The sequence below is a fragment of the Vicia villosa genome, unplaced genomic scaffold (genome assembly GCF_029867415.1).
Source record: "Vicia villosa cultivar HV-30 ecotype Madison, WI unplaced genomic scaffold, Vvil1.0 ctg.001667F_1_1, whole genome shotgun sequence".
Lineage (NCBI taxonomy): Eukaryota > Viridiplantae > Streptophyta > Magnoliopsida > Fabales > Fabaceae > Vicia > Vicia villosa.
Genome location: NW_026705692.1, coordinates 217,137 through 240,297, shown reverse-complemented (window position 1 = coordinate 240,297; position 23,161 = coordinate 217,137). Strand labels below are relative to the sequence as shown.

Here is a 23,161-nt window from a genome sequence, read left to right as displayed (position 1 = left end):
TGCATGCAATGCAAAGACTCTTTTTTAATTTTCAAAATATCTTAAAATATCTTTCAAGGGTTTATTTAAGAACTTGTAAATGTAAATATAATATAGTATCTTGAAGAAAAAATTTTATTCATTAATGATATGGAACAAGGCATCCTTGGTACTTTTAAAGGGACAAAGGGTCATCGAGGGACAATTGAGGGTCATCGAAGTACCATTTCTTTTGATAGCATACAAAGGGACAAAGGAACGCCCAAGATATAAAGTACTTTCAAGTGTTACAAGGTAGAAACAAATAGAGAAAGCTAGTAAAATCTTAGAGTAATCATCAAAGCTCAATGAGAAGTATCCATGTCATCTTGAGTCTTCTTCTTTTTTGCTTGACCTTCTCCAGCTTCTCAATAATGCTCTTCCATGCAGCTTCCTTTGGAGAGATTGCTTCTGCTTCTTGTTTTCTTTTCTTCTCTCTTGCATACTTAGCAATGGTGAGATCCTTCTTCCATCATTCATATTTCAGCTTCAGAGTACTCAAACTTCTTCCTCCAATGATCTCTTGACTTCCTCATCTTCCTTAGGGCTTCTTGAAGATCTTCAATTGTTGAAGGAACTACAATAGGTGGAATATACTTCTCAACACGAGGTACAGATGTCCCAGGGAGAATAGGCATCCTAAGTTCAGCAGTTCTTGATCCAACCCAGCTACTAAAGGGCTCAGGTGAGAGGTCTCCTTTTGTCTTCCAATCTTTAATTTACTTTCTATGACTTGGATTCCAAGCATTAGAAATCATTTCCCTAAATTCTTTGTTTTCAACTCTTCCTTCAAGAAAGAACCCATCCAATAAAATGTTCCTTGGTTTTTTGTCCATAAGAAATCCAAATTGATGACGAGCTTAAACAGGGCTATAGCTAATTCCTCCTTTTGTACCAATGAGGGGCACATTAGGGAAATCACCACAGTAATCCAAAGTCTACATCCAACAAAAGTGATTGTTAGTCCAAACAATATCAGTGTTGGTGAGAGTTATGATCTTGTGTGACCACTTTAATCCTTCTTTGTGACTCCAGAAATCATGGGTGTCAGGCAGATGAGAGATGTACCACTTGTATAGAAAAGGAGTACAACAAGTAACCATTCCCTTTCCATAGGAATTTCTTAGATGAATGGAGTAGTAAGTGTCCCCAAGCAAGGTAGGAACAGGGTTTCCTTTCATGAAGATCTTAATTTCATTCATATCAACAAAGTTGTCAATATTAGGAAACAAAAACAATCCATAGACCAATAGAGCAAACACAGCCTCAAAGTCATCTTATCTTCTTTCTTGTGACAATGTGAAAGCTTCCTTAATCAAGAACTCAGCAGGTAACCCAGGTAATCCTCCTTTTGTAACCATGTTCTTCTCAATCACATCCTTCCTTAAGTGGGTGATCTTTGCAATCTCATGAGACTTGGGATCTTTTTCTAAACCAGTGAAGGGAATCCTTCCAGTGATAGGTAATCCAATGATACTTGAATATTCTTCCGAGGTTGGTAGCAATTGATAATCAAGAAAGGTGATGCAATGACACAAAGCATCATAGAATTGAATCAATGTTGAAAGGATCCCTTCTTCCATCTTAGTCTTGAGGAGATACAATAGTCTTCCATACTTGCTACAGAACTTGTCTTGATCAACAATCAAAGACCCTAGCTTTCTCAATTCTTCCACTTCTAAACCCTTGAAAGTACATTTCTTGGTTTTTCTTTTTTCAAGTTCCATTCCTATAATGTTTACAAAATAAAAAGGTTTCTTTTAATTCCTTGAAAGATATTTCGGTTTTAAGATGCATGGATGAATGAATGCAAACATAGCAAAAACATGGGTTTAAGGGTTCAACGTCACGAGCATGGAGCCAAAGGTCTACCCATTCCAAAGGTGGGTACTATGGTTATTTTGTACCTGTAGATCAAGGTTCTAAAAGTTCCCAGACTCAAGCAGCTCAACTTGGAGATTATAAATTTTGCAACTACATGCTCATTTGAATAATATCCCAAGATAACCTCATCCGAGTGTAGTATCGAGTAACAACTATTTTGGAACTAAATCCAAACACAGTTTCCACACTACGTCCTAATGGCCAATATTGGTTAAGGTGTTTCTAGGTCCCCCAGCTTCTACAACCTAGTTGAATGCAACGATGCTTTCCCAACTACATGGTCAACAAAGTCACATCCAAAGAGGCCTCCACTGAGCGATGAATCTCAAATTGACTTCTTTGGGACTACTCCCGTGAGATCAAAATGACTATACCATCTCCTATCATAAGTTTTCACTCTAATCCGAGTTAGGATTTATCTCACCACAAAGGGGAATCAAGCCTTTTCCCAATACAGCCCAATAAAAGTAACAAATATACACATAGGAAAATAAAAGACAAATGTATATACAAAAGTAAAAAAATAAACAATAACAAAAAAACAAAGGTAGGGTCAACCCTTCCAAAGTTACACCAATAATTTGATCAGTATCCCCAGCAGAGTGACCACTTTTCTGTAGTGGTGAAATTGGTGAGACTAAAGCAATGGAAAAGACTTAGCTCATTTGTTTTAAACAGATTCGCCATCGCGCTTTATTGTTTCCAAAAAGGAATGGGAGAAAGAGCGAATAAAACCCACAGAAGTTTTTAAAATCAAAACTAATAAACTTATTAGATATTTGAGTAAGGAGGTTTGTTATACAAGGGAAAGGTTTTAAGCACCCCTCATATCCATGGTACTCCATGGGAACCTCTTTGTAAATGTTATTGTTTTTGTTTGTACATGCATTTTGAAAATCATATGTGAACTTGTTTAAAATAGAGGGTGGGGATGGGAAAAGAAGTTTTTAAAAGTGAGCTTGATAAGACATCACATCTTAGGCCTACATACTCCTTTTAAAGTAAAGGGAAGTCAGAGCTTTTGTAGTTCCTCTTAAAGGGAAAATAAAAGGGGCCAAAATGGCCAAAATATTTTTGGTGTTAAGCTTTAACAGTACTTAACAAAATGTTTTGATAAAGGATTAGGCTTTAAAATACCTAACAATTTTTAAAAGTTTAAGCTTTAAAATACTCAACAATTTTTAAAACACAAGAAAAAAGGGACCAAGCTTTAAAATAAAATGTCAATGGATTAAGAATAGTTTCACCGGGAATAATTCTAATCTTAATACCAAGGTTTCAAAATGAGAGGACCAAGCTTTAAAATACAAGGTCAATGGACTAAGAATAGTTTCACCAGGAATAATTCTATTCTTAGTACCAAGGTTTCAAAAAAAGGATTGGGTTAAGCTTGAACAATACTAAACCATTTAAAGGACAAGGTAAAAATATTTACAATACTTTAAACACAAGATAAAAGATATTGGAAAGGGAGTTTGAGTACCCTGACAATTTTAGTCAATATCATTCCCATCCTTTTGGACAAAAACAACAAACTTAAGCATTCAACAATGGATACCTCAAGTGTGTGTGTGTGTGTGTGTGTGTGTGTGTGTGTGATATCATGTGACACAAACAAACAAGTGAGTATGATAATCAATAAATAAGAGATATGGATGTATCTAAACCCTTGGTTTCTAGCTCATGTATGAATTGTGAATGATTGATATGATGATTAAACATAGGGTTAGATAAACAAAATATATACATAACAAGTGATAAGAAATTAACAAGATAATGATTAAGGTAAACAATTAAGTACAAGACAAGGATTAAAATCAACAAGTATGTACAAGGTTACAAGCCTAATTAATCATGGATAAACAAATATCAACATGTTTTCGGATTAGGGTTTTAGACCTAAAGTTTTTTGCATTAGGGTTTTGAATTAGGTTTTAAAATAAACACCTAAAACTAATTAATTTTAATGATTAAATACCAAATTCTTTAGGAGAAATGGTCTAAGGATACATGAAGAATCCAAAGGCATCCTACTCTAACCCTAAACAAATATTTACAAAGGTACACAAAATTCTTTCAAAGAAATAATCAAAATAAAGAGATTTTTTAGTTGATTTTTCATTAAAAAGACATGTTTTTGAATTAATTTTTAAATTATAAAATATCAATCTTTTTTGGGATTTTTTAATATGACATAAAAATAGGCAAGATAAATAAATCACACAAAAAAGAAGGAGTTAAAAAGACCTATTTTACTATTTTACATGATTTTTCAAAGTTGTGAAGAAATCAAAATAAATTAGTGGTAAAAAAAGATGGGATTGTGGTCACTAGGGCTTGAACCCACGCCCTCTTACACACTCCACAAAACATGGACCATCAGGCCAACGCGTGCTTGGTGAAAATGTAATGCATTCAGTTCAACAAGTATCAAAACAAGTGATAGAGAAAGTAAAAAAATAAAATGCAAAAGGTCTGGGGCGAGGGGGATTCGAACCCCAGACCATAGGCATGAGAGGACTAAAGGCGCGCTGGTTACCAAGTGTGCTAGAACGATGTAGTCATAAGTAACATGACTCCATTTCCTTATATTTTAAAACAAGTCATGAATGGGATTTTTTCAACTTCATCTTCCCCATTCAGCAACAACAATGGCGCCAAGAACAACAACACACAAATTCAAACCTTTTCAAAACTTAATCATTTTTAGCAATTTAAGACTCTTAACTGATCAGCATGAACACACGAATCTAACCACATAACTAACTAACATTAAAATTCGGATATGAATATGAATTTCTGGAAAATAATTAAGAACCCTAAAAACTTAAAATCAAATTAAATGATCAATTCTAACAATCAGGCCCTAAAAGTTTAGCGCTTTTGTTCCCTACATTATTCTGAACACAATGGTATCAAGAAATGCAACAAACAATGCACAAATGAGTATGCTCGAGTTTAAGCAAAATACCTCTGAAAGTGAGAATCAAACTCTTGCTCGGAGGTGTTTCTGAGCTACCAATTCAATATGGAATCCTTTAGTGATGTCCAAGGAAGCTTTCTGGGCGTTTAGAACTTCTTGAGGACCCTGCAACTTCAAACACGATTTCACCTACAAAGCAAAAAAGTTATGGCTGGAAGTGTGTGTTCAGGTGTTACAGATCCAAAACAGGTGTTTGGATAGCTTCTATATGTGATATCGAAGGTATCCAACACAAAAAATCCAAGAACGCACGAGCCAAATCAAAAATCACAACTTTGGTTCAAAGAGGTTTTTTAATGGAAATTTGAGAAGTGATTTTTGGTTCAAGGCTTTTGGTAAGTGTTTAGAGGTTATGGATAGCTTGTATATGACTAATGGAAGCTATTTGAGGTGTTTGTTTGGTTGGTAATTTTTTGGTTTGGATTTTGGTAGGTTAAGACCTTGAATGAGCCTTTAATGGTGGTTAAAAAGTGACTTTTGGTTGGGGGACCTTTGAGAGGTTGAGGAAGGTATGGACAGCTTCTAAATGATGTTTAGAAGTTGTCTAAACCTTTGGTTGACACCCAGAACTTTTAGAACTCAAATTCACTAGAAAAGTGTAAAGATAAGAAAAATGAGAATTTCAAGTGAGGTAGGACTTGGAGAATTCTGGTGTGTATGATCCAAGAGGAAAGGGCCTCTATTTATAGGCAAGAATTAGGGTTTGTGGAGGGAAAAATCTCAGAGTTTTGAGCTCCCATGTGATACTTGTACCATTTTGCTTGTTTGTGAAGAAATGATAAAGTTATGGTTTCATTGGAGGGTACAATGCTTTAAGCATGCTTGGGAGGCTTTGATCTGATCTTAGAGATCTTGCTTGTTGGTTTTAACATGATTTTGCTGCAGAAGAGACATGGGGGAGGCTCAAGAAGAGTGGACTTTGTAAAAGCAATGCTTTTCTAAAATGAAAGTGGTGACTTTTGTATATAAATGGCATGAAACTTGGATAATTCTTAGAACACATGGATCTTAGCTCAAAAGAGTGTGTAATCTTCTGATTATGGCCTCTTAAACAAGTTAGAGGGGCTGTACTTTGAAGATTCTTGCAGATTTGAACAAAATTCAAACTTGTTCTTCATGTTCATCTTCATTCTTCATATCTCCTAGCTCAAGCCATAGATTTTCATGCTATTGATCTCTTTGGAAAGCCCTTGCTACATACTTCAAGTCCCTTGTTAAAAGTTTCCTCAAAATCCTTTGGGATCATGGAGAAAAATGGCCATAAAGTTAGGAAAAATCTAAGTGAAAACACTTAAAAAACTTCCAAGTTTTTTTTTAACATAATCTTCAAAATTCCATATCTCTCAAAATTTCCGGTGTGTACCGGAAATTTCTTTAAACCTGAAATTTTCGGTATGGCAGATGAAGTTTTATATCTTTGCGATCGAGAACCGGCAATTTCAGCTTCTTCTACGGATTCTTGTAGTGATCTTATACAGTACTTCGTGACAGATATGGTATGTTTACCTTACTTCATACACAATTTTTTTTGCTTTTATAAATTAATGCAGATATGTAATTGTATGTTTTTGTGATTGTCAGATTTTTGAATCACGAGATAAGGTTCTAGAATGGGCACGTGCTATTGGAAGAAATCATGGTGTTGCTGTTGTTACAATCCGATCTGATTCTACTAATGGAATGCGAGGGGGAAGGATAAATTGATTATGGGTTGTGACCGAGGAGAAAATTACAAAAAGAAAAATGAAGTTGCGGCCCCTTCTGATGGCAATTCTACTATGAGGCTTAGATGCCCATTTAGGCTGAGATCTGCTCCAGTGGTATTAGTTGGAAGGTGGTGGTTAAATGTGGGATGTATAACCATAGACTAGATAAGGATATGTTAGGTCATGACATCTTGGGGCGTCTAAAAGATGGTGAAAGAAAGTTTGTGAATGACATGACGAAGTACAATATGGCACCAAGGTACATCGCGTCTACTTTGAAAGACAAAGACCTAGAAAATCTCACAAGTATTACCCAGATATACCGAGCTAGAGCAACATACATACTGGGAAAGAGAGGTGCAGTGACAGAAATGCAAATGTTATTGAGCCTTATTCACATAAAGAAATACATGTAATGGTCTAGAAATAAGGAGAATTCAGATATTATGGTTGATATCTTCTAGACACACCCTGACTCGATCAAGTTGTTGAATATGTTTCCTCTGGTGTTGATTTTTGATTGCATGTACAAGACAAACAGGTCAGAATATTAATATTAATTTCTCCCATCTTAAAAATATGTAGAGTGGTCTAGTTTATGAATGCGTTTTTTAATCGTGTAGGTACCGGCTACCACTGCTTGAGATTGCTGGTGTTACATCAACAAAATTGATGTTTTTAATTACTTTTGCATATTTGGAACACAAAAGGGAGGAGAACTTCGCATGAGCACTAGAGAGGCTCAAGGAGTTGTTCTATTTTGAGAAGTTTCTAACATATGTCATGGTGACGGACCGGGAACTTGCATTAATGAATGCCATTGATTCTGTTTATCCAAATGTGTCTCATTTGTTGTGTACGTTTCATATCTCAAAAAACGTTAGCATGAAATACAAAGAGTATGTAAAATCAAAAGGACAAGAACATGTCATGGATCAATGGAACAACATGATGTCTTCAAATACAGAAGACGAATTTGATGTACATCTAAACCACTTCGAGAGTGTATGTGGTGATATTTCATCATTTGCCAAGTATGTGAAAGAAACATGGTTAACACCATATAAGAAAAGATTTGTTGTTGCATGGACTAATAGACTCACTAATTTAGGGAACACAACAACGAACAGGTACATTCTAAAAGAAAATATGTTTATATTTTCTATTTGTGATTTGTTTATTTAATGTGTCTATGATTTCTAGGGTGGAGTCTGCACATTGGAGACTGAAGAACATGTTGACGACAAGTCGTGGTGATTTATGTGCAAGCTAGGAGGCTGTGAACACAATGTTGAAGTTGCAGCTAGGTTCCATAAGAGTGTCATTTCAAAAAAGTATTGTCAACATTGCGCATCGTTATAACACTCCATTCTATTCTAAATTGCACAGCTTTGTTTCAAGACAGTGTATACAAATCATTGGAAAGGAACTAGAAAGAGTCAAATTTGTTGGTGCGAGCAAGCACAAGTGTGGTTGTTACATTAAAACAACACATGAGTTACCGTGTGCGTGTCAGCTTGCCGGCTACCAGATTCTAGGCATACTTATACCTTTGGAATCTATTCATGTGTGTTGGACAAAATTGAAAATTTCAAAATATAAGGTAAGTCCGACGAGAGCAAGTGGGATTTAGAAGAGGAGCGCGAAGAGTTGAAGCGACAATTCAGTACTATGGATAATGTGGGTCAAAGGGTAAGAAGTTAAGAAAAGTAGAAAAGGGGAAGAAAGTGATGTGCATCGTGATCCATGTCAGTGAGAATATGGTGATGCTTCGCAGGGGAGTCAGACTACAAAGAGATCATGCACACAACCAAGTGGGAGTCAATCGTCAATCATGCCGATTGGTAAGCAACCTTTTATCACTTCTACAAAAGCCAAGTGCTTGTCCCAGTTTCCTGTTTTCTATCATCCATACATCGATGACATTGTTGATGTTGAACCGGATGGAAATTGTGATTTCTGTTGTATTTCATCTGCATTAGGATGGGGAAGATGCATGTTATGATGTTCAAAGATAGCTGGATATTCAAATCCAAAAACACGCATATTTGTTTTCCAAGTTGTTATATGACATTGTCTCTGATGTTAGTAATTCATTACTCGTAAAACACTTGGGTCTTCAGGGTAAGGAGAAATGGATGACGATTCTCGATATGAGTTATTCTATTGCTTACGATCACTGCTGTTGGTTTTGTCAATCATAATCATTGGGTTCAGATAAAGTTAAGATTCAATTATCCACTGCCTCCCGTCACTGATCGTTGGAGGAATAATTATTCTAATAATGCAAAAGCATGGGAATCAGCATATGCGGGTCGGTTCAGACACTGAGAAGAATTGGCTGGAAAGTCAGACATTCGAAAGAATATTTCTAAGGATGCAAAAACTGTTGTGATGTTGTAATGATAGATATGTATTAAGACGGTTCATTATTTTACCGACATTTATTCTATGTTATTCAATTTTTTTTTTAAAAAGGAAAAATTGGTCCCGTATGTTAACCCCGGGGTTCATTTTGATCCATTAACTTCAAAAAGTTCCATATTGGACCCTTAATTCTTCAAAAGGTATCATTTTAGTCTTTTTTTTGTCATATTAGCGACGGAATTCCGATAATTTTATACACTAAATTCATATCGAAAATTTAAAATATCCGATAAAATTTTCGGTACCGAATATTTTAAATTTCCGATATTAATATTAACTGGTGATACATATCGGATATTTCAAATATCCGATACCAAAAATTTTATATTTCCAATATGGATCATCATACGCAATAAATTGGTAAATCCAACCAACTATCCAATATATTTCTAAAATTTCCAGTACAAAACTGAAAATTTAATAAAATCCGATATCTTACATGGATAATATGGTAAAAAAAACTTATCCCTTAGAGGATGGCAAGTATAAAAAAAGGAGTGACACGTAGATTCTTCCTTTATTTTCCAAGGTCTTATTTTTATTTTGAACATTAATATAGCTATATAGACTAAACAAAGTTAGGCCAAACACACCCTTGATTGAAAGCCCGTCTACTCCAGGTGATGTTTCTGCATTTTTACGACACCTAAACTATTTTGATCACCCGACTCCTTCCTCATAGAGTTCCGCATAATCTTTTCAAATCTAGTTTCAATCAAAAACCAATTTTAAAAATGAAAAAATCTAAAATCATATTTTGAAACGCTCGCTGCACTGCATGTGTCTAAATCAATATCATTAGCATGCAAGAACTTTATGAATAAACTTCCAGTAAACTTTTTAGATAATTTAGATTAAAGAAGCCAATAACTTGACTTTGAAACAGTCAAACGTGATCTCATTTTTATACACAGTTTAAAATAAATGTTTCTATCTTGGAATATCTTGCTTGATATAAGGTCCTATTCACTTGTTGACATTGTTGCAATCTTGCATCATATTATAAGCCTTCACCTTTAGAACGTGTAACATTATGTCATGAAAAGCTCCTCTTCTTTAAGGAGAAACCAAAGTGAAACTAATCAGATTCAGAGTCTGAAAGTGGCATCTGAAAAGCATTGGGCGGTTCCGAATCTGTCATGCTTGGGGGCGCATTTTTACCAGACCGTCTCCGGACCCGATCAGTCGGTCTTGATTTTCTTTCATCACGGGAGGGCGGTTCCTGTCATAGCAAAAATGTAAAATTATTTCCTCAAATATGAAAATATGCAAGACAACCACACTGAGAAAATACGGTTACCGTGGAACTAGGTTGTGTTGACTGAGATGGATGAGCTTGTTGGCTTCTTCTTAGCCAGATGGTGCCCAGAGAAATTAAGGCTGCCAAAAGCAGGAAAGGACCGATTCTCGGATCATCAAGGTACACAGAAAGTCTACCAACAACACCAAGAATACGCTGTATAATATTTTTGATTGGAATCTGTTGTGCGGTTTTAGACCAAATAGGTTCTGTGTCATCTGGAACAAGCTTAGGAGTTCTTAGTGTCTGCAAAGAGAAATTGATATAGTTGTTATTCAATCAAAAACTATTTCTTAATTTGAAGCATCAAATTGTGCTTTATAAAGGTAATAATAATAATAATAATGGAAACTAGGAGTAATATACGAAAAGTATTAGTAAACAAAATCACACACACACACTGACTCTAGGGAGGTAGAGGAGCAACAACCTAGATTACTAATTTAACACTGCATTTGGACCTAGTTTAAGGCTTTATGGTTTTGGAGAAAAGAAGTAAAAGAGAAAGAATGTTGTAGTTATGATGTTATGTTACTAAGCTTTCCTGTGGCTTCATTGGCAAGAAAGAATTCCATATAAGTCAATGAAGTTCAAAGTTAAAGCTCCACTTGTTACAATTAGGACTCTAAAACTGCCAACATGGAAGATGGAGTTCTTATCACAGATTTAGCAGCATAAGATGGCTTCATAGGATACGTGGCTAATGAAGTTTTTAGGAAACGCTTATATGCTCTTGCAACTGTATCCTAACTTTAACTTTTAAAAGGTTGATTTTAGAGAGGAAGGTATTGTAATGAAGCTTCCATCTGGGGGTAAGTCAGCATAGCATGGCAATCACGTTGAGATAAATTCAGTTAGAGAGGCTCCGAGAATCTAGGAGCAAGGATAAATAACATTCGGTTGAGGGATATGGAGAGCTGAAGGGCGTCTAAAAAAGAGAATGGAATTAGAAGGAAAGCAATGATTGATGATGAATCCTTTCATCCGACTTCTTTCTTCCTTCCTTACGAGCTTAGCTCATTCAATCCTATATTTTTCTTTTTTCAATGCAATTGTATTTGATCACTAGTCTTCCTATAACATACACTTGGAGTTGAATTACTAAATATCTTCTACAAATTGTGATTTGTGTGTCATTAGAGAAAAATCAGGAACAAATTGTAATAATGACTAAGAAATATGGAAACTAATTCTAACAGATAATCTAGGATTCAATAAGATATTATATGATATTTTCATATGACTTAGCAACAAAACTTCATAATGAAATTTTAAAGACTTACAAAGAATGGCAAATCTCTGGAGTCACCATCTTTTATAATATTTGCGAGCCACTGGGATATCTGCTTAAAAAAAGAAAATTTGAAATATATTTTGAGAGTTGTGCATTACATCTTTGTGATTGTACACAAGTAATTGTTACAGCACACGGGTTATATCATAGGAAATATGATGAAAATACATGTATGAGTTATAAAAATTGTAAAACTACTCTACAGTAAAACGGCAAACCTCTGAGTCATCAGCTGTGCCCTTGTACCCAGCTACAAACTGGCCTGCCTGATCAGTATCATCGATTATATCTTGGACCAGTAATGATTTCCACTTAGAAAGTTCCTGTGTCCTCGTATCAACAGCACTATTATTCCTAAGGTAACGAATAACAAGCAACCGAGCAATATCCGTCATACCCTTCCGTTGTCCACAAGTGCCTTCGCTTGCCCCTTCACCAAGGTAAAATTTACAATAGTCCTGAATAATAAGTTCTGTTAATAGCCAAGCATAAATGTATATATTTTTTTCAACCATACCAGAAGAACTTAACTTAAGCACTCACTCAAAGAATTAAATTAGCTTATATAGGAATTAGGCCTTCCAAATGCAGTTACTACCACAAGTACAACCGCATATTTCCATTTACATTTAAGAAACAAACATTTAAATGCAATAGATTCAAATAAAAATTGAAAGCCAAAGAAAACAGGCATCCAAGAGTTTAACTCAATGCTCTCTAAATACCTTCTATACTTTCCAAAATAAAAATATTAAACTATCTGGAGCAAAGAACCCAAAATGGATTTTTTTTAAAGTGTTACATTTTTTCCTTTTTTAAATGCACATTGAGTTGAAGTTTGAACATTCAAATTAGATCATTTAATCTACAAGCTAGAAATTTAAAAGAGATATTTCTACACCCAACACGCTCTTCATATATCAACTACAGTTATCAACATAATTTGCTGTTGCAAATGCTTCTATTTCATTAATTAAAAAGAATGCATTCAATTTCATAGTACTGTTTCCTTGATTATCATGGGCCATTATCAAGTACAAGATAGTATTACCATCATTAAAAGCATATTCATAATACATATTTATTAAATTCATTGACTAGAGCTTAGTATCAGCTTTGTGTAACACATTATGACAAAGAAAAAATGAATAAACCAAACCCATGAAAGAAAATAATAACCTTCTGCTTTTCACTGTCAAGCCAAGCAAATGTCAACCGTTTACTCTTCAACGCATCAACGACTGGAGCAAAGGATTGATTTTCAGATGATGCATCTACCTCACTTTGCTTAGACAATGTTTCTTGGACCCTGCAAATAGTCTATGGGCCTACATTACAACATCTGACAAATTTGACAAATACATGCTTATTTAAAAAAATATATATATTTATCTTTACTACGTACAAACAAACAACGACAGAAATCTCAAAATCTTCCATAATATATTTGCCTGTAGTTTTTCATGTTTTCCTCTGCCTCTACTCTAGCAATTAGTTTATCTGCTATCGAATCTACCCTTGTTACTTCTTCGAAAATGGAAGCCATGTGTTTCTAAGGATGGCCTATGTACTTCTAGTGACAACCCATTAAATTTTTTTATGGCATATAGTTTCCATGGTTTCCCTCTATCTTTGACTATTGAAACATTGCTCATCTGATTTACAGTTCTTACAAGAAGACCTACAATTTTTCTACATGCCTGAACCACCTAATGCAAGACTACCATTTTTTCATATAGGTGTTGTTACCTAAACTTTCTAATATTTTCATTACTAAGTTGTCCTTGCATGGTAGGTATCTCCACAAGGTATAAGGACTGAAAATGATAAATGAAAAACTGTGTATAAAAATATTATAGACAACTGCTTAAGATTATGCATCTATTTAGAAAACTAATCACTAGTGACAAAAAGGATGAGTAAGATGTAGTAGTTTTAAAATCCTTTGATGCATTTTGACCAACTAAAACTCTGAAACCGGAGCCTCAGACCTACTTTATTAGAAACTGGATAAAACTCAAATGCCCCATGTCACTTAACAACTATGAAGCACCGACACCTCTAAAATCAGGCGTGGCGGTGTCCGTGTCGATGATGGACATCTGCACTGACACTTGCAAGTACATTTAATTTATACATTTTTTCAAATTATTAACGGTGTTGCCGTGTCAGTGTCGGGGTCGTTTTAGGGGTTTCCGTGCTTAATAGCTTAACAATGATGCCAGTTGTTTGGTATTTCATGAGGAAGCCAAGTAAAGACAAATCATAATGTAAATGATGAATTAGCACCTACTTTGTGAAAAATATATCATGCAAGTTAGGTTTAAAACAATACAAAGTACATACTTCACGCAGTCTGTTCAACTCCATACTCGGCCTTCCCAATGCAATAGCACAATACCAAATAGTTGTATCATATCCAGCACGTGAGTAGCCACGAGGATCACACCCTAGCTCCATAGATGTCTCGCTCCTTAATTGTGGTAGTTCTGTACAGAAAAAGGGGGAAACAAAAAAATGGGGCAGATTAATCAGGGCTCAGAAAATAACTTCAGCCCTTTAATCACAGAATAGTGGCCTGACTTATGCACTAAACGTCATAATGATAATAATAACTTGAAGAGATTACACCATGCAATATTAGGAGTGATAAGGAGGTCAATGATACAACTCTACCCACAAATAAAACAAATAGCATCTACTATTCAAAAAATAAAACTTTACCATGAAATGCTACTTTACAAACTTAAAAGGACAACAGTATAAGATTGTGGATCTATTATTGATCAAATGAGTTCATTAATACAGATAATAAAGAGGGGACTTGCATATATACAGTGGATAAAAGTATTAAATTTGCTTTGCAGTTAGTTAAACAAGAATTTGATAATGAAATCAAAGACAGATATACTATGTCAACAGACTAGCACTCATAGGCTAATAAAGATAATACTGTGATCCAGGATGCATTGAGATAAAATCAAAATTTTAGTCAAAAGTCACTTCCTACATAATTACAGTCCACTGCTACACTCAGCTGTTTACTTAAATTATTTTTTCTGATCAATTGGATAACAAAGGTTTCGGCAACCTAAAGGTTAAGAATGTTTTTTTCAGGCAGGAATGAAGTATATTCTCCAAAAATATTTGGTTCTAACACTGAAAGTAAATTCCATCTATTATATAGCATTATATCTACTTTCAACTGTCCACTTTAAGATTTGTTGAAGTTGGTTCCCTGCTCTCTTTCCTAGCTAATTATATATATCCACCCTTTTTTTCAACTATCTCCATTCCAATATACCATTTAAAGATTTTTGGTCCCATAGCATCACCGCCCGACCCACTTTTCTAAGGCTTTGTTTGCGAATTTGGAGGAGAGGGGAAGGGAGGGTGTTGGGGGAAGGAATTATAAATGTTTATCATTACTATATTTTTAATTTTCAGAATATTATAACAAAATAAAATATATTTGAAGAATTTATGAAAAAACCTCCAAAACCCTCCCTCCAATACAAATTTTGAGTTCCCCCAAACTAGTAGAATTTTGTATTACGAATAAAAATAAACCCTCCAAAATCCTTCATTTTTTCCCACTCCATCCTTCCTTTTTTTTTCAAAGCCCTCACCTCCCTTCCCCTCCAAACTCCCAAACAAAGCCTAGAGAAATATAGGTAAGGGCGTTTTTATTATTAAAATTTACAATCAAAACCACAGGAAAAATTAAACTAAAGATCTGTACCTACCTTGCTCTTTATTATTTTCCATCATACTCAAAAACAAAGAATCATTAACTGATCCTGCAGCACACAACACAGATAGTCAGTTTAAGGAAGAATAAAGTATATTCAATTGGATCATTAGTAGAATGGCATAGAAGAAACATACCATGGTGCACAACAGGTTTGACCCCTGGGTCTTTCAAAAATACTATAGCAGGTGCAGATTCCACCCCAAATCTGACATTAAAGAAATTAAAACAAAATAAATCCAACAAATTATTAGATCAAACAGTGAATCGACAAGCATGTGAATATTTATTTAAAATATTCATGGCACCATCTCTATGGGAAATGTAACGCAGAACAATGTCCTCCTGTTAAGGTTTAGTGAAAATTGCAACTTACGCCCCCATCCAATAGGATGATTCCTCTTCCCGCCAGAGAATGAACGCAAATGAAGCATAAGCCCAATAGTCTTTAGCTACTTGTCGTATAAATGGAGAAGCACGCTCCCCGGTTTTTGAGAATAATATTACTTTTACCTATAAGCATGGTTCAAAAATACTCAACCCTGGATAAAATTGATAAATTCAAATACAGATCTACTGAATCGAAGAGCATGTAAAACCGTAAAAGCCCTTCACAAAATATTTTCTATAACCAGGAGAGTAAATAAGGTGATACCTAGCAGAGGAATTATAAAAGCAACATTTATATTAAGCAAACTAGGGGAATGAAAATACAGAAATAATAGAAGAGCAAATTAATTGTACCTTATGATGACTAACTTTTCCTAAAAAATTTGGCACCTGAAATTTTATAAGTAGAGTTTCACAAACAGTTCAATTAGTGATCATAAGAATTTGATCAAGCAACCTTTACTATAATAGAAATCAAACAATTAGAAATGGCCACATGCTATTTAACTCAAGTAGACATCAAACATGATATTTATATAACCTCAGCTCGTACATCCTTATTGTGTTTCTAATTCAAAAGATGGAAATAAAAAAACTACATCAATCTTTTGTTTTCTTCTTAAAAAAAATTCCATACGTACATTATAAGTATAAGCAGGCGATACAACATGGAAATTTTCTTTCAACCCTTAGAATTGAGATTATATCATATGGTGTATGAAAATATTAGAAAAGCCATCCAAGTCCTCTCTAAAATGTTTACAACAAGAAACCTGAATCTTGTTGACACCAATCAAATCCTACAATTGTGTGTTTGATTGATCATCTTATTGTGTTTAGAAAAGTTAATAATCATGATTTTGCAAAGAACTTTTCCCAAGAGCTAATTTTGTATAATAATTAATTAATACAGAATTTGTTGTTGCCATGTGTTGCCATTTACTTTCTCTGTATTCAAAAAATAAAATAGCGAAAATGACCAAATTAAATTTTGAAAAAAGAAGCATGGGAATGAACCTAGGGAGGAAAACAGCAAAAAGCTTAACCAAGCTTGTTTATATCAAATATTATATGTTACGTTAGCTTCTACCCATGAACACTGCTGAATGCAAATGTTCACTTGTACAAGAAATTTCCTATTTCCTTATTAAAAATGAATGGTAGAGGAAAAAAAGAGCATTGTCACACATACTCACAGAAAAGAGCATGATATTTTAGAGTTTATACAACTTACCAATGATTCCTTTGTGTAGTAGTTAATTTGAGGAAAAGCCAATACAGCTGTTGCAACCCAATTTGTAACCTTGTCAACCGTAAGCTCGCCATCAAACCTAACACATAAATCATGTATAGTAATTCTGCGCTGTAGTATATGACTAATGCAAGTACATAATATAGTAATAGTAAATATCTAATATTTAAATGTGAATAACCCTCGGTAAGTTAAAAAGGATCTTCAAGTCATAATTGTATCGTCAACTCAAACCATTGACTGTCTTATAATAAAACTTACTACCTTCTAAAACATTTTGCAGTACTGCATCCAGGAGGAATGGCAAAAAGAGATGGAATTCCTGGATAAACATTTCCAATATGTCAAGACAAGTAACTTATGTATTTGTAAATCAAGTAAACAGCTCAGAAATTTCTAAAACATCATCATGTCAAATAATGTATATCTAGCAACAGTGCTGAGTGCTCAGATTAACATATATTTATTTGTCATAGATGGACCTCTGTTGGAGGATCTGGGGCACGTGTCCCTACCCACTAAAAAATCATTTCAATTACTTCTTATTTTGGTGTTAACACTCTGGTTTTCAGGGTAGGGGGCCTGGTAATCCAGAGTTTGGCCGGAAGGTAAGTAAAGTCTAGCCAATAATTGTTTCACCCGGGATTCAAACTTAGGCTCTCCCGTGCAATTTGTCCTTAAGTGGAGCTAATTAACCACTTCAGCCCAATCAAGTGGTTATTTCTATTACTAATGCATACATGCAACACAAGCATATATAGAACCAAATAGTCAGCATTAACAGCACGTCTGCAACTAGTCTAATTTATGCCAAATAGAAACAATCTTTACAATGAACTTATAACAGTAAGTTCTGTGAAAAAAGTGATTCTTATATTGGGTTTAAGCCTTCGTGCTAGAATGTTTTATTTACAAATAAAATGAGATTGTGAAACAAAACAGCAATTTAAAACTGGGCAATGGATGTTTTGACGAGGCAGAAAACAAAATTTTTACTCAGCACATACCATTTCTGAAAAAGGGTTTTCCCGTTGATCTTCTATCGGCAAAGTAAATAGAGACCTCCTTCTCACCAAGTTCCACCATACCAGTGTTTGCAAATGCATCCAACAAAGAAGCTAGAAACAGAGAAATTAATCAGAATTTTCTTATCTTTAAACTGGTGTGGTGACTGATATGACAAAGTGCTCGGATGTCATTTAGATTGAGTCCTTGTTATAAACTATAGAATAGCACATTCATAAATGCGATATTTTAATTCTGTTCATAAAAAGAAAACACTATTGCACAAGAAAAAACATAGTATCCAACAAGGAGTTTGTGATCAAATTGCATACCTATTTTATTCCAAGACTTTGAGAACTCAACACAACGATTGCTCCCAGATGAATACAACTACATACATGTATGATAATTCAGAAACATTCTCAGATTTACAAATGTGAAAAAACATAATTAATAGTTTCTGAATCCTTAGACAACATGATGGAAACAAATCACTTACCAAAGAGTAACATTCTCAGATATTGACATTTCTTTTGTTGAAAAAATATTGACATTATACAAATAAACAAATGTACTCAGGGAATAAACAAATTTGTTATAACTTACAAGTGGTGGGCAAGCCTAACCCTCAAGAGCTAGTCTTTGAGATTTAGTTATACTTAGTCTAAATCCTATGATACTATCAGAGTTTATCCTAGATAAGGTGTCTGGCCACCCAGATGATGTGCCATCCATACATGACCAATCTAGCAAATTTCACACTCTAGATGCCTAGTCCCAAACTAAAGGGGTGTGTTGGGATTCCACGTCGATTAAATATGAGTAAAACAGTGGTTATAAGTGATGGACGGCATTCACCCCTGTTAAGAGTCCCACATCAGACAATATATGATCTAAACATATTTTATAAGTGGGGGCAATCCTCACCTTATAAGTTTGTTTCGTAAGGTTGAGTTAGGCTCAACCACAAATATAAGATGTTATCAGAGTCTATCCAACACCTTACAAGCCGGTTTTGTAAAGGTTGTATTAAGCTCAACCGCAATTCTAAGATGGTATAAGTGGGGGCAATCCTCGCATTACAACGATTTTGTAGGAATGAATTAGGCCCGGTCACAATTCTAAGAACCACCCATGAACTAGCTTTTGGAATTTAGTTAGGCCTAACTCAAGTTCAAAGACAATCAGCACAATTTCACAAATGGAGATTGTTAGTCACAATATATCAGCATATTCTACACAGTGCGTACCTGAATTAACCATAGCTTTGAATCTGGAAATATAGACTTGAAATCACTTGCAGAAATGACTTTAGTAGAATGATCAATAGACTCTGAGAGGTAAAAAATGATGTATGCATCAAAATATTTCCATGCCATAAATCCTCAAAAAATATTCAACAAACAATTCCTGTCATTTATGATGAATGGCTTGGACTAACCAGAGAAAGGGGCATTTAGTAAAGGGAAGTCCAATTGTGAAATACTTTTCCCAGCATAACGCTTGTTGCCATCCTCAATGATATGCTAACATAAAAGTCATATCATTTAGTTGAAAAACATTGGAGACAAAAATATATCAGGGACAAGAGACATACTTGGAACAAATTGTAAAAAACAGACATGAATTTTAAAAAATGCAAAAAATTTACTCACATGTTGTTCATCAATGCCAAATAAGTCGTAGTCTCTTTTCCATGAAGGGTTAGTGAGCAACTCATAGGCATATCGAATCTGAAAGCTTTCAGAACAAATTAAGTACATAAAACCATAGTAACCCACAATATCCGTGTCATATGGAAGGAAAAAGACAATGCCAAATTACAATTAAAATATTAGTACATCCCCCGGAGCTATTCCACCCCTTAAAGTTTTGGGTTATAACATCCAAAACAATTTCATCATTTCATTTTCAACTTGCACAACCCCGTGAGCGGACTTGATAGTTTTTAATTTTTATATTTTAACAAACAAATTCAAGTTACAATAAGATATCCAATTACCGCACTTCATTCGCCTGAATCTTATTTGCATTCACATATTCACACCATTTTTCAGCAAAGACTGGATATAGCATGCAGATGGACTGTCATAACTAACTATACCTTATTGTAAAACACATTTATCCATTCACATGCAAATGCATACATACATATTTTGATGTTTGATAGAACCCCTAAGTCTATTAATGTTGAGTCCAATATTGATATTGGGGTGTTTCCACCAAGGCCCATTATTTGGAAGGTATATTCTAGAAGAAAGAGAAGAAGTGGGGGTAAGCAGTTCCAGGATGTGGATCCTTAGAGAAGTGGGGGTAGGTGGTTACAGAACGTGGGATTATTTTGTGGTTGTGTTGGAATGACTATAAGTAAGCATGATTAGTGGGAGGGGGCATGTATTTGATAATTAGAGTAAGGAGAACATATTCTCTGGTAGGAGTCTGTGACTCTGGTTCCATTGTAATCATTCACATTCAATTACTTTATTCAATAAATTACCACTTTCTATAATTTTTCTCCTGAGTTTCTATCAATGTTGTACTTCTTCAGTGTAATCAATCACAATTATAATCAGTTTGAGGTCACTGCTTTTTCCTCACTAGCATATACTTAAATACTACCAATCATTTTGCCTTGTTGAAAACTAATGGGTTTTGTTAATAGACTGATTCTGACTATGCTAGCTTCACTAGCAAAGACCATATTTCAACTTTAAATTTGAACTTCTACTACATAAGCAAAGCAGTTATGTTCTCATTTCACTTCTCGTATTTTATTTCCCCTAACTTTTGTCTCTGACTATTGTAGGTTCAATGCCTAAGAACCATAATGACATATACATATATATGTATGTATGTGTGTGTGTATATATATATATATATATATATATATATATATATATATATATATATATATATATATATATATATATATATATATATATGCACTAGTAAAGCTATCTTTCTTTCTACAATGCCAAATGAATTCAGCACAGTCTAGTCTTTTAAGAAATAAAGTATAAGTTATTCCTCATGATTCATGAATCAAACTGGTCGTAAGAAAATAAACTAAATCAAAGGCAACACAAAAAACATAACTAGGATCAAACAGAATGAAAATGATTAGAAGAATCCTGATGATAGTGTTTGCACCATATTTAATAATCCCACTTTACACACCAATTATGTATCAAAGACTTTTTTCTTTGAAGAGGTGCACTATACAATAATTAAAATGATAGACTACATAGCTCATAAATGACACTAACCTTTAAAAACTCGTGAACATCAGATACTTCCTCATCAGAATTCCTGAAAGACCATGAAACTAGTCTCATAAGATTATTAGCGAGAATGCCGATAAAAAATCATAAATAGCACAACTTTTTTTCATATTTAAAACAAACAATTACAGGATAAACAAAATCATTGTTCTTTATCTGAAGTATTATGCTAAAGGAATCTTAACACCCTCATGTTACAACCATCAAACTCCTTACATGTTATAAAAACCCTCACTAAAGGAAAATTCTAAGACTTAGAATTAATGAAATCCCAGCCATCTATGATAACTTGAAAAAATGTAAAATATAAATAAGGAAGCTACAGTGCCCATGCTAAGTAGAGTGAGCACTGAGTAGTACCCATTACATAGCCACTACTCATCCACAAAAGCATAGACCTAAACAGAAACAAAAACATCTAACTACAATCAACCCCCTTGTCCAACACCATATTATATATTGCTTAAAACCTAAAACTAATTGTACGCAGAGTAGTCAATAGCAGCACTATCCCGCTATAGTGGTGCGGAGGGGAGACCAGCCGCAATGGGAAGAGGCTTAGCGGTGCAGAACATTATAGCGGCCACTATGTTTTAAGGGTAATTTTGGGTTTTTCAATCATATTTAAATTGAGACTCAACCCTAACCTTCCTTCACCAACATTTCTGCACTTCTCTCTTCGTTCCAGAGAAAAATCACAAGTTCCTCCCTCACCCTCCCTTGCACTTCGTTCCTCCCTTTTTGTATGCTTATAATTACTATTCATGTAATTTGTCTAAAAAAATATCAAATAGCAGTCATCCCACAATACGCAATCCCGCTATCCCATTTTTTAGGTCGGCTGCTCCACGCCGCTATCCAGGAGCGACTGCTCTGATTATACGGTTGGTTTGGAGTTGAAAAATTGCAAATGTAGGTTTGAACTTATTGAGATCTCACGTTGACTGGGTCTTGAAGGTCATTAGATAACTACTACAAGGGTATTACAAAACACACCTTTAATTCGAAGTTTCGGTGCTATCTCACTTGTCAAGTGCAAAAACCGATAATTCAGTGACCAAATTCAAATAGACATATTTAAAGCTCAAATACCATTTAGATTCAAGATTGTTGTAAGCCTCCTTCACCGTGTCGATGGAACTATACCTATCAATTTGCAGAACTGAAATCACAAAAAAAAACAGAAATTCAAAAAAATAAACAACAATTAACAAAAATTAAATACAAAGGAGAATAAAAAGGGAGTAACCGTCATAATGAGAAGGAGGGAAGGCATTGGGGATAACAAAGAGCTGGTAGAACATGGCTGCGGCGAAGAGAATAACAGGGAGTGCATAGGCTTTGATGGTGGAAGCCATTGACGATGAGGGGGGAGGAGGATTCGTCGGAACCCTAGGCATGGTATTGGGAGCAACGTGGGGATTCAGATGTAAGGGATCGTGTGAAATACGTAAACTCGGTGAATGGGATTCACTACTAGTGGCTATATCTAAGTAGCAGTGTCTGTATACTCCTCTTTTGAATTTCTGACAAAATTCACGGTAACAAGGGCATTTCTTTAAGGTTTTTTTTTCAATATTAATTTAAGTGCTTCATAATTCTATTATAATTTTTTTAATGCTAAAATTAAAAAAAAAAATCAGTTAATTTTAAAATTACTTTTAAAATATATCTTTTTGAGATATTATGTGATTTTAACTATATTTTAATATTCAATAATATATATTTTATGATTGTTAAAATTAGTCTTTTTAATTTATAAAAATATTTTAAATATTTTTTAGAATTTAATTGAAATGCACTAATAGTGTAAAGATTTTTTACACCGTTAGTGAATCACAGTCATTGGTAAGCATAAAGGGTTTGACTT

General features: G+C 34.4%; 1 protein-coding gene across 1 annotated transcript; it reads right to left on the bottom strand.

Moving 5' to 3' along the window:
• Positions 1-9,844: 9,844 nt before the first annotated feature.
• Positions 9,845-22,834, bottom strand: LOC131636214 (uncharacterized). Its single transcript, XM_058906857.1, has 20 exons — positions 22,541-22,834; positions 22,384-22,453; positions 21,277-21,319; positions 19,666-19,743; positions 19,452-19,536; positions 19,261-19,343; positions 18,343-18,400; positions 18,013-18,123; positions 17,270-17,327; positions 16,988-17,084; positions 16,108-16,143; positions 15,740-15,876; positions 15,501-15,571; positions 15,359-15,412; positions 13,959-14,101; positions 12,792-12,932; positions 11,831-12,070; positions 11,602-11,661; positions 10,319-10,564; positions 9,845-10,240 (listed from the first exon to the last, which is right to left on the bottom strand). Exons 1-20 carry the CDS (start codon positions 22,689-22,691, stop codon positions 10,097-10,099), a joined length of 2,106 nt encoding a protein of 701 aa, XP_058762840.1. The 5' UTR covers positions 22,692-22,834; the 3' UTR covers positions 9,845-10,096.
• Positions 22,835-23,161: the final 327 nt, after the last annotated feature.

Bases quoted from the DNA above. Each gene is read 5' to 3' on its own strand.
- LOC131636214 (XM_058906857.1), bottom strand. From the start codon at position 22,691: ATGCCTAGGGTTCCGACGAATCCTCCTCCCCCCTCATCGTCAATGGCT. The intron at 18,124-18,342 runs GTATGCAATTTG...CTCTGTTTCTAG, and splicing joins AAAGTCTTGGAATAAAATAG to CTTCTTTGTTGGATGCATTT. The intron at 17,085-17,269 runs GTAGTAAGTTTT...TTTATGTGTTAG, and splicing joins ACTGCAAAATGTTTTAGAAG to GTTTGATGGCGAGCTTACGG.